At 46.6% G+C, this 14,636-nt stretch overlaps 1 protein-coding gene across 1 annotated transcript in view; it reads left to right on the top strand.

Moving 5' to 3' along the window:
• The window catches only part of spata17 (spermatogenesis associated 17), a 59,553-nt gene extending 45,452 nt beyond the window's left edge, over positions 1-14,101 (top strand). Inside the window, exon 10 of the mRNA XM_042073257.1 lies at positions 13,850-14,101. Within this exon, the coding sequence (XP_041929191.1) occupies positions 13,850-13,924 (75 nt within the window). The 3' untranslated portion in view covers positions 13,925-14,101. The remainder of the gene's footprint in view (positions 1-13,849) is intronic.
• Positions 14,102-14,636: the final 535 nt, after the last annotated feature.

Here is a 14,636-nt window from a genome sequence, read left to right as displayed (position 1 = left end):
CTAAGTCTGCTCCTCTCCGCTCCTCTCCTCTCCGCGCCTCCTCGCATCACCTCAGGAAACTTGTGGCTAATTTCATTATTTTGGGGAGAGAATGCAAATGAGTGGCGACAGCTGGCGCGGCCCTGGTGGCGGGCCGTGATGGAGGGCCCTGAGGCCTCGCTCGTCAGCCCCACACACACACACACACACACACACACAAACCCCCCCCCCCCCCCCCCCCCTCCCAGACAGCCGCCGCCGGGGAGGAGGTGGGGGGGCTGCTCTGACAGCGGGACCAGATGGTCCAAGAGGTAAATCGCGGCTCATTTGGTTAGCGAGACGGCATCGGTCACCTGGGCAACGGGTTACGCCTGGGCGGCCCCTGCCATCTTTTCGGTCCCGGGGATTTTTTTATTTTATTTTTATTATTATTATTATTTTATTCTGTTTCTTTTTTTCTTCTTTCGTGTGTTTTCTTTTTTTCGCCTCTCTACCTCCTCCTCCTCCTCCTCCTCGTCTCAACTCGGTCCTTCTTGTTTTCTGTAGTGGGGTGGAGGGGGCCTCACCTGCTGGAGTGGTGGGGGGTGGGGGTGAGGGGTGAGGGTGGTATCAGCGGCCCTGTCCATCATGCTCACCTGCGCTGGCTGCTGCCTTCTGCTCCGCTACGCGCCTCCATTTGTTGGGCTAGCGGAAGAGCCGTGCTGGCAGAGCGATTGGTCAGGGCTTGTCGTTAGCCGTGTGTGGTCAGTGCCGTCGCGTGTCGTGCCAAGTCCACAACACCCCTGGTGCCCGGCCTAAGGAGACAGCGGTGATTCGGAGGAAAAATCACCGCGTGGTTAATGACGTGAGCGGAGCAGCACATCTCTTGGCGGAGGCCATTCTCCTGTGGCCGCTGTTGTTTATGTCCATGCTGACACTAATGAAAGCATGACCACAAATAAGCAAATAAACAAGCAGGGAGACAACATGTACGCCATATATTAGTCGTACATTAATGCTCACTATATGCACATGAATGCTCATTATATTCTCACTGTAGTGAAATGAGACAAACATATCAAAACATATCAACGTTGAAACCACTAGCATGGTTTATATTTAGCAAATAACAAATTAGCACTGAGATGCCAAGTGTGATTATGTATTAATCTTTAATGATAGCAACAACATTAAAAGAAAAGTGTTGATTAACACACATCTAAGTGTTTTTTTTTTCAATAAGGTACAGTCAACTCTAAGACTGTAATTCAAAGACCATTTAGTTTTGTTTACAGAATCCAAAAGCCCTCTGTATTTATTTTCATGGTGAGAGAGATTGTAAGTTATTGTAATAGCAGTTGTAATTAGATCATGGCCCATGGGTAATCTATGCTTAATAAATAATACAAAATATAGTTAATGTCTTTCTCTAAATATATATATAATATACATTAAAAAATACAAAATACATCGGAATGTATAGACCTGTTCTGTGAAGGCACTGAGGGAGCATGTTAGTGTGTGAGCGATTATGACATTGGCTGTGTGTGTGTGTGTGTATGTGTGTGTGCCCCAGGCACCAGTCTTGTGGGATTATCCTGGTATAGTATAGATACCTCTACAGTGTTGACTGCACATGCAGCTAATCCATTTCTGTAAGTCCCGAGTGAAACCACACACAGACTCCATAATCCCCCATGCGCCTCAGCGGCACACACACACCGCACTCGAGCCGGGGACCCAATTTCACACCGCGGCTCTGATTCCAATCATTCACTCACCGCGTCTCAATCTCCAGGAATACCCCGCCGAAGACAGCGCTGTCTGAGCCTCGTGCCACTCCGCATTAGCCTCGTTATCCAAAAATTAGTGGAAATGGAGGAATCGTTAACCGCAGTGATCATATGGGAACGTATAGGACAATAGGCTATAATGCAGTCATGTGAATTCACACAAGTGGGCGAGGAAAGTGTGAGGTAGTCCACACGATCATTCATGTTACAGTAACATCCCATCAGTAGCTTAGCATCTCACTGAGCCTCAGGCTCCACGCTGCTGAAATCACTGTCTTAGCTCCACGCAGTTCTCCATTGATCACATTTTCACACAATGATATTCACAGTCACGTCCATGGGAAATGATATTAATGGGAAGATAGGGTCAATATGATAAAAATACAATGATGTGAATTCATAAAATTGACAAGAAAGTGTTTTTGGTAAAGTCGCACGTCTTAATATCTCATATTCATCAGTGCCTAAGTCACATGACAATCCGTTTAAATTGCAGGTTGTTCAGGAAGTACTCTGGGTGTTATATGAAAGCAATGGAATCCCAGAGCCTGGATGTATAGAATATGTACCATGCAATCATATGTAATCTCCATAGGAACGCTCAGGTGTTTGTGCAGGACTGGCCTGTGCAAAGGGAAATATGTCTAATGTTTGTGTAGTGCTGTGTGGGAGAAGAAAACCACTTAGTGGGAAATCAAGGCCAATCGTGTGCAGTCTTTCCCCTAAAGGTGCTTTTGTCCCCTTGCCCTGTGAGTAATTGTGCAGGAGTAATTGTACTGGGGCTTGCGGTTAAGTACAGGGCTTTTTTGTAAGTCATTCACTCGTCATGCAGTCGATAAATTATTTTCGCCTATTTATAGTGTACGCAAGCCGTTCGGCTAGAACAGGCAAGCGTGATTGAAGTGTTACCTGTGGTCAGTGTAATCAAGTTAACAGGCGTGACGCGTTTGATCAATAAACGACACGGAATCAAAGCCTCGTCAATATTCCGTGATGATAAAATACAGTTGATACCCGGAGATGGATTACCGTGGAGACGCCCGAGTCAGGCCGGCTTCATATCGGGCATCACGCCGGGGCTGTTATATTTCATCCAGTGGCCTCTGCTGGCCGTCCCCCAGTGATCCTCTTAACTTAGTAAATGGGGGGTAATGACAGGCAGAGCAGCGATACCTTTAATCCTGCGCTCTTAAAACAGCGGCCCACTGAGAGTCTCCTGTCCTGGATAGATCCGAAACCGCCGCTCCCTTATCAGGCGAGGGCCGCCGCCGCCACCACAGGCCTCCGGGGCACTCCGTCGTCCCCTCCGCACGCCCGCCTGGCCGACCAGCCGACCCCCAGCCAATGAGCAATTAACATATGACTATTTCTGATGTTATTTTCAGCAGGTAGGTGGGCACTGTCCTTTGGTCGCCCCTCACCTCCTGGGCTCCTGATTTTAAGGCGTGGTAGGGGGGTTAGACGGGGGTTCGGGTGTGTGTGTGTGTGTGGTGTGTGTGTGTGTGTGTTTGGGATGGGGTTGCTGTCAGGTGTCGTACTGTGGGCCTGTGAGGAGGGTCTTTCTATTATGTGCCTCCCATGTGGTGAAGGCTCTCACTGGCTGCCAATGAGAAAGTTGTCAGAATGTCTACAATCTCTCTATCCCTCTCTCTCTCTCTCTCCATCTCTCTCTCTCTCTCACTCTTTTTCTCTGTTGTTTGACATCTGCCAGCGAGAGCGCTTCCAACTCCCCAGCCGCTCCTTCTAAACAACACTCCATTTACAAACAGAGCCCTTGCCCGCATGCCGCAGTCATCAACATTTAGATATAGTCATCATTTACCGAGCGCCGCTGTCAGACGACATATGGACGTCAGGCCCAGACACCGCAAGAGGGAGTCAGGAGAGAGAAGAGAGGGTGTGGTGGGGGCGAGGGGGGGGTGGTGTGTGTGTGTGGTGGGGGCGGGGGGGGGGGGGGTGGGGGGGGGGTTGAAGGGAGGTCAGATATGTTAGATGACTTGGGTGATGAAAAAGAAGGCAAATCTCTAATATAGGGAGTGAAGTTAGGAAATGAAACATACTGTACGCACACACAAAAAAAGAAAAGAACAAAATGGTGTTGAAATCTGACTGCAATATCAGAAGTGGCTGGCACGAGGTTGTGGCGTGTGTGTGTGTGTGTGTGTGTGTGTGTGTGTGTGTGTGTGTGTTGCGGGGGTCAGGAAGGGACTGGGGAGTGGATTAACGCTCCGATTCGCAGGAGAGCCACGACAGGACCCCAGGAGCTTCCTGATATATCAAAACCTGATGGAAAGACACAGTTCAATTTGTCCCACTTTCATAAAAGATAATTACCCTGTCACTCTCCGCACTTTAACAACTTCATTAGATTGGAAGTGGAGCAGGCACCGGAGCAATGGGAGTCTGACAGAACACATTTACACACACACACACACATATACCCCTCCCCAAAACTGAGTGGCTGCAATTTTTCACACACACACCCAACACATACCACAATAATATCATACTCCTCTAAGTATGTGTCAAATATATATATGTGTGTATGTGTGTGTGTGTGTGTGTGAGAGAGACATAGCACAGGGAGTGTGTGGCAGGAAGGAAGGAAACATGTATGACATTTTAATAGGACACATCAGGAACAAGAGAGACGTGAGCAAAGAGAAGAAAACCCAGTAGAGTTCCATTATGCTACCACTCACTCGGCCACCGGGCCACGGCCATTTGAAAAAAAGGAAAAATCAATTGAATATTTGAGGCCAAAAGTTCCTGAGAGGTCTTAAAGTGATCTTTGAGTTAGAATAATGCAACGCTTTATTAAATTGGGGTTGAGAGGTGGCCTGTGTCGTCGTCCGACTGTAATCATCGGCAAAGATGACATGGACATCCTAAGTGAGAGACGGTCAGGCCAGTGGAGGTGTCTGCAGAGCAGGTCAATTAACCCTTCAGATTCCCACGGAGGGCTGCGCGGTCGTGTCCACCGACCCATGGCCGTGCCCGACATCACAGCGGCGTGAACCAGTCAGCGGCTGCGTTTAGTCACTGCCCACTCTTCCGTCCCCCCCACGTGAGGAGGATCACAGCGCGGCTGGCCAGATTTATATCTCTTCTCTCTGTTCTACCCTCACCTATCATCTAAAATATCCATATCTCCTAACCTACGTATTCAAACAAGGATGGGGGGCATGAAAAGATTTGGAGAAAGAAAAAAAACATTTCATATGTTTAATATATCAAACTAAATGCTGTAGTATCACAGCAGATGTAATACACTGCATGACAGTATATACCTGCACATGCTGGTGGTACAAATATGGGATGCTGCCTGATGCCTTTAGCAGGTGTGTATAAACACGGTTTTTGCCTCTGTGTGTGTATCGTGTGTGTGTGTGTGTGTTTACGTTTAATGTGTGTGTGTGTATGTATGTGTGTGTGTGTGTGTGTTTACGTGTAATGTGTGTGTGTGTGTGTGTGTGTGTGTGTGTGTGTGTGTGTTACGTGTAATGTGTGTGTGTGTGTGTGTGTGTGTGTGTGTGTTTACGTGTAATGTGTGTGTGTGTGTGTTTGTGGGTGTGTTTTCAGTAGGGAAAGGCCTCAAGCATTGTTTCCAGCTCTCAGTGACCTGTGCCCACAGCTCTGGACACGGTTGCGATCACTGACCCCTCTCCCACTCATGGGCAACGGGATAAATATTCACATGTGTGTGAGTGTGTGTGTGTGTGTGTGTGTGTGTCCAACCTCTTCCTTGTGAAGGTGAGGGGGGGGCTTGTTGAAGACATCTCTGCAAACAGATGGACCACCAGAAACCATCTGCTAGCCAGGCAAGTAAATGCTCAATGATGCATCGCAAAATGATTTAGCTTTCAAGGATCCTCGGAAAGTAGTTAGTAATGATGGCGTCTGCACAGAGAGGGAGCAAACACGCTATTTTAGATATGATCTATAGCCCCCACTATCTAGGGCCTCTCTTAAAGAGACAGCGTCTCATTTGGACAGTTTCATTTTCACGCCAGCTCTCTAAAATAAAAGGAGAACGAGAGAGAGAGAGAGAGAGAGAGAGAACTAAATAAAGAGAAGTTAGTATTCAGCAGCTCTCATTTTTCCCCTCCTTTTATTAACATGTTCAAAGTTATCTGGTCTTCCCACATGAGTGTGTCTTTATTACACAATGAGGAATGGGGGAGGGGGGAGTGTTTAACATTTGTCATATGATCATTCTCATTTGCCTCCGCGGATTGTTATCGTGTCCACGGCTCAAAGACGGAAATAATTGTATCTTTTGAAATTTTTCCGCCTTCATTTTGAGTTTTCATTCGTGTTCCGGCAGCTGGTGGTGTTTGCCTAATGTATTCACACTGGCTCTCTTCCAGATGTCTTTATTAGCATGATAATTTGCTTATTAAGGGCACTCTTGTTTTCTTCAAATAAAGTCATAATTACATATTTAGCTTTCGCACCTTGAAATATTATCTCACATAGAATGTTGTGGAGAGTGGGGTTTTATTATTTGAGTCCTCTACCACTCTCTTTCTCTCTTTCTCTCTCTCTCTCTCTCACTGTGTGTGAGTAAGACATCATTTGTTTTGGAAAATGAAATGTAACTAGTTGTAATAATACAAATCTAACACATGCTACAGACTACAGCTTTATGTCTTTAAGTCTTTATGTCATCCAATATGATACATCCTCAACATGTCATTCGCTCGTTTACTAATACATCTGAATATACCATCCATGGGTAAAGCTGATATTACAGGGTTCACATATATTCTTTTACCAATTTATAAAACCTTTCCTCAAAGTATTGATCCATTGTAACACCACTCAATTTACTAAAACACATTTTCGCCTGCTTTAAAAAAAAAAAAAACATAATTCCCCCTCTCATTTTCTGTGCTCTTGATCAGATGTCCTTTGTGAGTCAGTCAGGTTGTGCCTCCTGGTGTGAGTGGCTGGGTTATGTAACAGTAATTACATAGTTATTGCGGCTCCTGTGGAAGTTGGCTGTGGGCTGAGGCAGGTGATGCGCTGGCAGGTGTGGAGCTCTCAGGTGGGCCCGCAGGTCCTCTTCAGCATGCCTGGTGGCCTGTCGTCACATTAAAAGGCTCGCAGAACGCCAAGCCCTGACGTCTCAAATGCAGTGCATCGCACAACAGTGCTTTTGCCCTTGTCTGTTTTATCCTGTGCACTGCTGCAAAGACAAGACAATGCTGTATGCATGTGTGTGTGTGTGTATGTGTGTGTGTGTGTGTGTGTGTGTGTGCGCGCACCTGCGTGCATGTATGTGTGATGTGTGAGTGTGCATATGTGTGCATGTTTGTAGGTGACTCTGTCTCTCTGTGTAAGGGTATGTAAGTGTCTGTGCATTTTTTTTGTGTGTATATGTTTATGCTCCTGTGTGTGTGTGTGTGTGTGTGTATGTGTGTGTGTGCATACTTATTTGGAGGGAGGCGATCATCACTCGCTGCCAAAGTAAAGTGTTTGCAAACGAGGGAAGCTGGCTAGGGCCCTTCGCTCAAGGGCACATTAGTATTAAACTAACGATGGGACGTAAATGGACAAATTTCCTGTGCGGGAACGAGGCGGACACCCCGCACACACCCCTCACACACACCCCGCACACAGACCATCGTGTTGATGGAGTCCAGAATCTCATTACGGATCTAATACAATAACTGGCGTGTCGATCTAGAGGGGGACTGGAGAAACGTGATTAGCTGCATTACTTTATCATGCGCCCAGCGCGCGGCACGACCAGCACTGGACAATTGCATTAGAGTGCCGATGAGATCAAGAAAGAAAGAGAGGAGTACGCCCCCCCCCCCCGGAAATGATTTAATTGATTCCACATACAATTAGTCAGGACACATTTGGGGTACCTAAGTTGGCTATTTAGTAAAGCAGGAGTATGTGGTGTTCTTGTTTATCTATGTATACTGTATCACTGTATGTGTGTATTTTTTTCTCTCATTTTTTCTCATTCTCTCTCTCTCCCTCTCTCTCTTTCTCGATCCCCCTGCTCTTTCCTTTTTGGGATGGTGTGGGTGCCGCTGTGGGTGGGGATGGGGGTTGGGAGTGAGAGTGAGTTTGTCATTGTCCTGCGGTCCAGAGGGGTGTGTGTGTGTGTGTGTGTGTGTGTGTGTGTGTGTGTGTTGGGCTGACAGGCTAATGAAGATGACCTCTACTTGTTCCGTTTGTTTTCTGCTGCGCCTCATCCCAGTGACTGTTACTAAATATACTGACCACAGACACACACACACTCCCGTACACATTACACACACAGCTATCACTGACCGGGTGTGTGAGTGAGAGAGGTCTGTGTGAGAGGAGTGAGAGGTCTGTGTGTGTCTTCCTGTATCTATGAGAGAGGGAGAGAGAGATCATATATGTCTGTGCTGACTGCATGGCCTCTCTCTCTCTCTCTCTCTCTCTCTCTCTCTCTCTCTCATCCTTCTTGTGTGTATCTCTCTTTCTCTCTCTCTCTCTCTCTCTCTCTCTCTCTGTGTCCATTTCTCTATCTCCCTGTCTGTTTAAATACAGACATAATCAGCTCGCCTTTTTCCTCTCTCTTGATTAAGTCTATAATACATTTTTAAAGACCATTAGTTGTTCCCCTCAGGTGTGCCTGAATGAGATTGCACCAGATGAATTGGAATGACCATTTATTGATGAACAGTTTCACCATCAGCTCAGAGCCTCGGGGCTGATTGGAACGCTGGGGAGTTAAATAGCATTCTAAACAAAAGTGGCACGCATATGATCATAAATACAAAAATATAATCATGTTCATGTTTTTCTATATATTTGAAGGAGTCTTGTAATAATTACATTTTGGAAATTAGTTGTATACTTGATATCGAGTTAGTAGAAGTCTAAGTGAAAACGCAGAAATGTATGTGATAAATATAGACAGAAATTTTGGATTTTTAAAAAAATAAAATTGGCACAGGCTACACTTTTCAGATCAGCTAAAAGTACTCCCCCACTAACCACACACACACACACACACACACACACACACACACACACACACACACACACACACAAAGAGACAGACACACCACAAACACACACACACATACACACAAAGAGACAGACACACCACACACACACACACACACACAAAGAGACAGACACACCACACACACACACACACACACACACACACACAAAGAGACAGACACACCACACACACACACACACACACACACACACACACACACAAAGAGACAGACACACCACACACACATACACACAAAGAGACAGACACACACACACACACACAGACACACTCGTGGCACCATCCAAAATAAAAGGCAGTGGGGGGGGTGGCCTGTCTCTCCCTGCCAGCTCTCCATCACTTGTCAGGGCGTGTGTGATGCAATCGTGTGTGACACCTCACCTTGACCGCAGCTACCTAAAGTGTGCTTTTCCAGCCGGGCATCCGCGCTGGACGCCCCCGGCTCAAACGGCAATGGAACTCATCGTGACCTCCCTCCGCTGAGCCTGAAAGGCTGCAGGCCTGCGCCACCACCCTCTGGGGGGAGGAGAGAGAGAGAGAGAGAGGGAGGAGAGGGGGAGGAGAGGGGGAGGAGAGAGAGAGAGAGGGATGGAGGGAGGGATGGAGGGAGGGAGGAGAGGGGGAGGAGAGAGAGAGGGAGGAGAGAGAGAGGAGAGAGAGAGAGAGGGATGGAGGGAGGGATGGAGGGATGGAGGAGAGGGGGAGGAGAGAGAGAGGGGGAGGAGAGGGGGAGGAGAGAGAGAGAGAGAGGGATGGAGGGAGGGATGGAGGGAGGGAGAGAGGGATGGAGGGAGGGAGGATGAAAGAAAGACGGAAAGAGACAGAGGGAGAAAAAGAGAAATCCACTCTACATCTCTCTCCCTGAGCAGCCCCTCTCAGGAAGATGGCATGGTTGGCCCTTAAGACCAGCCTTGGCCCTGCACACATATGTGTGTGTGTGTGTGTGTGTGTGTGTGTGTGTGGGTCTGGCGGCATCTTCCCGTCCCTGGCGGATGCAGGATGCTGCCTGTCACTCAGTGACATCTCATGGACGCCTCCTTGGCTGCTGGCACGCGTAGGCTCAGGGCCACCAGCACTCTGAGAGAGAGACAGAGAGAGAGAGAAGAAAGATATCCTCAAGATACAGCTTCCCTTTTTTCTTCCAGATTGTTTTTCCCTCGCTGCTTTTACCCCACTTACCAACACCAGACTTTTCAGATTTTTTTTTTTTTTCAAACAGCCACATGGCAAAGCCCATCTTTTTTTCTCTCTCTCTCTTGGTGACACTGTAGCTATGAAAGTCTGCTGGCTTCCACCGAGCGTGTATGGAACATGTGGCCAAGTCTAGACTGAACTGTTTAAAGTAAACAGTTTAAACTAAATGGCACTACACTTCAGCTCTTGTCCATAATATCAATACTATGATTATAAATATATGTAATCAGTTAAAATATTATAGAGGACTGGCAGTGGATGTGGTCTGTGTACGGATGTGTACGGATGTGGTCTGCACCAGCATCATGCTGCTCCGTGGCGTTTCGGTAGCTCCTCAGCACAGAGTAACTCAATCAAGTGATTTGCTTGCCCAGCCTCGCCGATTTTCCTACAAGCCGCACCGTTTACAGAAAATCACCATGCCTCCTCGCTTTCCCCCGCAGCACTGAATTCATTTGTACGGCGGACTAAAACTAAATTCTGAGCTCACAGTGAGCTCGGCCCATCCAGAGCAGAGGTCAGCATGCTAACGTCGTTAGCTCGTCTCCTGCGCGTGTGCCGTGCGGCTTCCGGAGACGCTGGGCTCTCTCGCTGTCATCTCCAGGCTGCTATCTCAGGGTTCGGACGCTGTAATTGGTCACTACTTACTGTCAGAGGACCCTGCGCCCACGAGAGGAGATTATCTTCCAGCCGGGCATCCTCCTCCTCCGCTACGTGCCCCACCACCGAACCCAAAGCCACAGGAATTTATTTAATAATATTTATGCTGACTTTTGTTTTCTCCCAATATATGGATTTATTGGCCCCAACACAAGTCAAGATGTCACGGGAGGCTTGGCGGTTTACTATTTCAGGTCACCCCAAGTTCTGCTTCCTGCACCTGATACAAAATACTACACACCAGCTCAGCAGTTTGGGGCGGCTGCTCCTCCTGTGTTTTTGTCCAAACATCACTATTTGCCACTGGGGTGAATTACATTTCAGGAAAGGGCTTTTTTTTTATCCCACCAGAGATTTTACAGGGTGTGGAGACTCCTCTTCCGAGTGTGTGCGTTTATACGGGTGTGTCTGAATCAGAATGTGTCTGTGTGTGTGTGTGTGTGTGTGTGTGTGTGTTTTACTTACATGTATTAGTATTGTTATATTGCAGTAATTTTAAGATATTTACTTCAAATATTATTGCAATGTGTAGCAGGAAACTAGCTGGTCTGTCAGCTAAACCTGTCCATCCAATACTTTTCTCCTTGGTACCATTATGTAGCTTTTGTAGATCTCAGTGATTATAGTATTTCTGGTCATATCATCTGGATTGTGATCTTATTAACTCTGACCATTATTTATTCAGGTGTTTTTCTCTGTACTTACATTATGTATTTATATATATATACTTATATGTGTCGATGTGTCATGTGTGTTTGTGTGTGTGTGTGTGTGTGTGTGTGTGTGTGTGCGTGCGCATAGGTGTGTGTGTGTGTGTGTGTGTGCCCCACAGTTACCTTTACAGTCTGTGGCAGATTTTTTTCCGAATGGAACCCCCTGATCTCCACCTGCCAGTGTGGGAGTGGACGACAGGCGTGTCCGATCGCTCTCACCTGCTCTTCCCCTCAGTCATTGTGCAGACCTACGGAGGGGGGTGGCCTGAGGAGAGAGAGGGGGGGGGGAGAAGAGAGGGATGTGGCACCTTTAAAAATAAAGTTGGAAGCAGTTTTTGGACAAGGTAGGGGAGAGGAAGAGTAATTTGAACGGTTGTGCTAATGACCGCGGGAGAAGCGGCGCAGCAGTCGTTTTCGCTGATAGGATGGCAGGTCATCGCGACAGATGTTCCCAACATATGTGGAGAATTAATTACCCACTAGTAAACAAAATCTGTGATGCAGAGAGTCGTTTTGTCCAAATTTCTTTCGTTTCGCCGTTATTAGGTACATAATTTTTCTTGATCAGGCGGGCCCACTCGAACGCGAGTGCTCTTTAATGGGGCTAGCGCCAGGACCGAGGAGGCACAGAAGGGAATTTAATTGGCCGAGCTGATCGTCACGCAGCACAATGTGAGAGCCCCTTGATTATCTAATTGGTTGATTGAAGCACCAGGGGTCTGCCAGGACCCCCCACCTCCCCCCCAAACCCTCCCTCTCTCCCTCAGCTCGTGGGCCCTGTTTTGCAGAGATGGGTCAACTTGGCAGCGGCAGGAATCACAGTTGTCATGGGGGCTTTCTGGTGCCCGTGTGTAAAGTGTGTGGCGCGGAGCAGACGCACGCAAAGCTGCACGTCTTGGCGTCTGCAGAGGAGGGCATCTTAAAATGATAAAAGAGTTTAAAACGAGGCGCACTAATGCAACACACTAATGCAACACACACACACACACACACAAAAGCCAGCTGATTCTATTGAGCTTCTCTCCACTACAGCTGTTTGCCTTGGTAGATTTGCTTCACCTACTAATTGTTCACTGGCTCCTTAGAAAGCCATACACACATACACACACACACACACACACACACACATACACACACACACACACACACACACACACACACACACACAGCAAGCTGCATTTTGTATTGTGTATAAAAATAAAAATCAATTCATAAATAAGGAATGACATTGTCCCAACCTAAATAAGAGAGTGAATTGCCTTGGGTATTTAGCAGTCTTTGCGACATCAAATGCTATTGATTTTCCTCCACCTCTCTCTCGCACCTTCAATTTTTCAATAAGTTATGCTAAAAGAAATACTTCTCAAGGTGAATTATATACTTTTATATGAACCGCAATTGGTGTAAGTAAACCAGATGAGACACAAGTGCAATCAATCCATATCAGCGAGGTGTGACTGGTTTTTAAACTCCACCGTTGTCGTCGGTGTCTACGCCGAGCGCTGATGAGGTCATCTACTCGGTCCTCCATTAAAACAGCCCTCGGTAAACACACGACGCGTTAATGACACCCCACACAAATAATCCCACCAGATTATTCTTCTCTGGGCACAATAAAAAAAAAATGTATTACAAACCAGATTAGTCCAGTGAAGAATGGTAGTGTGGCCGCTCATTACAACAGCCAGGAATGCAGCTTTTTCTGAAGCAACACGCTGTGGATTGATGATAACCGAAATGCTTTATGAGAGTGTATATATGCATTAAATGGAGGGGATAATGTGATCAACATGCTGATGTCTATCGATTGACACGTGTGCTGAATAATTGACATGATGGGCAGCAGTGACACCCCCCTCATCAGCAGGGAATCCCTGGGCCGGTCAGCCGTCCAATCAGAGCCCTCCGACGGAGCGCCGGCTTAATCTAAAATGGCAGCTGGCCTCACCTGAGGGCTCTCCTGTGCCGCCCCGAGAAAATAATCTCTGACACCTACCTTCGTTTGCCCATAATAACCAATTTAGCCGCGGCTTGGCCCACGCCGGCGCCCTGTTTTTTAAATACTCTGCATTGAGTGAAATGGGACACAGTGGCGTGTAACTAAACTGAGGGAAATGAAGTTGTTAGCTAAAATGGAGTAAGCTCAGGGGATGCCGCTAAGCTCCATGTGATTGCTTTGGGGGGGAAGATACAGAGACGCATTAGCTCATTACGCAGCCGGGCTATTGATTTGCTGTCATCATTTCTCTGGGATAACGTGGGGCTGGGAATTAGGTGAGCCTTCACAGAAAATAAAGCTGTCAGAATTATTTGCCAGGCCTTCTTTAGGGTAGCCGACCACTAAGATAACAATTGAGTCCCAAAAGGCGGCAGATTAATTTGTGTGTGTGTGTGTGTGTGTGTGTGTGTGTGTTTGTGTGTGTGTGTGTGAGTGTGTGTGTGTATTCTGATCTCACATACTCATCCTTGCACTTTTGCTTTTTTTTTCACTTTTTCGCAACGCTGACTAGAAACATCACTCATCCCCACAGCATGTGACTGGATTCTTCGATCATCATCCTCAGACTCTCACGCCTGAGAGCTAACAGGCCATATAATGTGATGTCTGTGAGGAGGTTGGCGTTGCATACTTCTGATTTGTCAAGTGTGCTTGCCTCAACAGTGGATTGGACTGCTGAAGCACAATGCAAAATGCAACAGATACAATAGAAACTAAAACTAATAAACCTATAATTCCGAACCACTATCCCATAATACTGTAAGCACTGTGAGTCAGTCATCTTTTCTTTTATATTTAATTTATTTGTATGTGTAAATGATCTCAGTATTGAATAGCATTTTACCTATTCAACCATAGGTAACACTTTGAAATGAACACTAGTACTCTTCACGATTGGGTTTGTGAAGAGAAATAATCAAAACAAATCATGAATAATGAGCTGGGATGAAGGTATAGTAAGCAGAAACTAAAACAAATCCAGCTGATTTTCCTGCTGATTAGTAGAATGAGCTCTGATTGGTTGAGCATGCTCATCATGTCCAGTTTTGACCCTGAAACACACTTGCACTTTTTCGTCATATTTCTCTCTGCACCCAAAACATTGGCAGATTATTGGACAATGCATGACCAAACAAACCAGTCTGTTAGACTTGGGTCAGGCATTTATCATTATAGTATACTAATAGTAATGGCTCATCCGTACATATTGGACCTGTTTGATGATGAAAAAAACACAGTGGATGCCTGATAAAATTGTGTTTACGTGTCACATGTTTGGAGCTGCAGTCTTTCTACTT

The sequence above is a fragment of the Alosa sapidissima genome, chromosome 19 (assembly GCF_018492685.1).
Source record: "Alosa sapidissima isolate fAloSap1 chromosome 19, fAloSap1.pri, whole genome shotgun sequence".
NCBI lineage: Eukaryota > Metazoa > Chordata > Actinopteri > Clupeiformes > Clupeidae > Alosa > Alosa sapidissima.
This window is presented reverse-complemented; position numbering and strand designations above follow the sequence as displayed.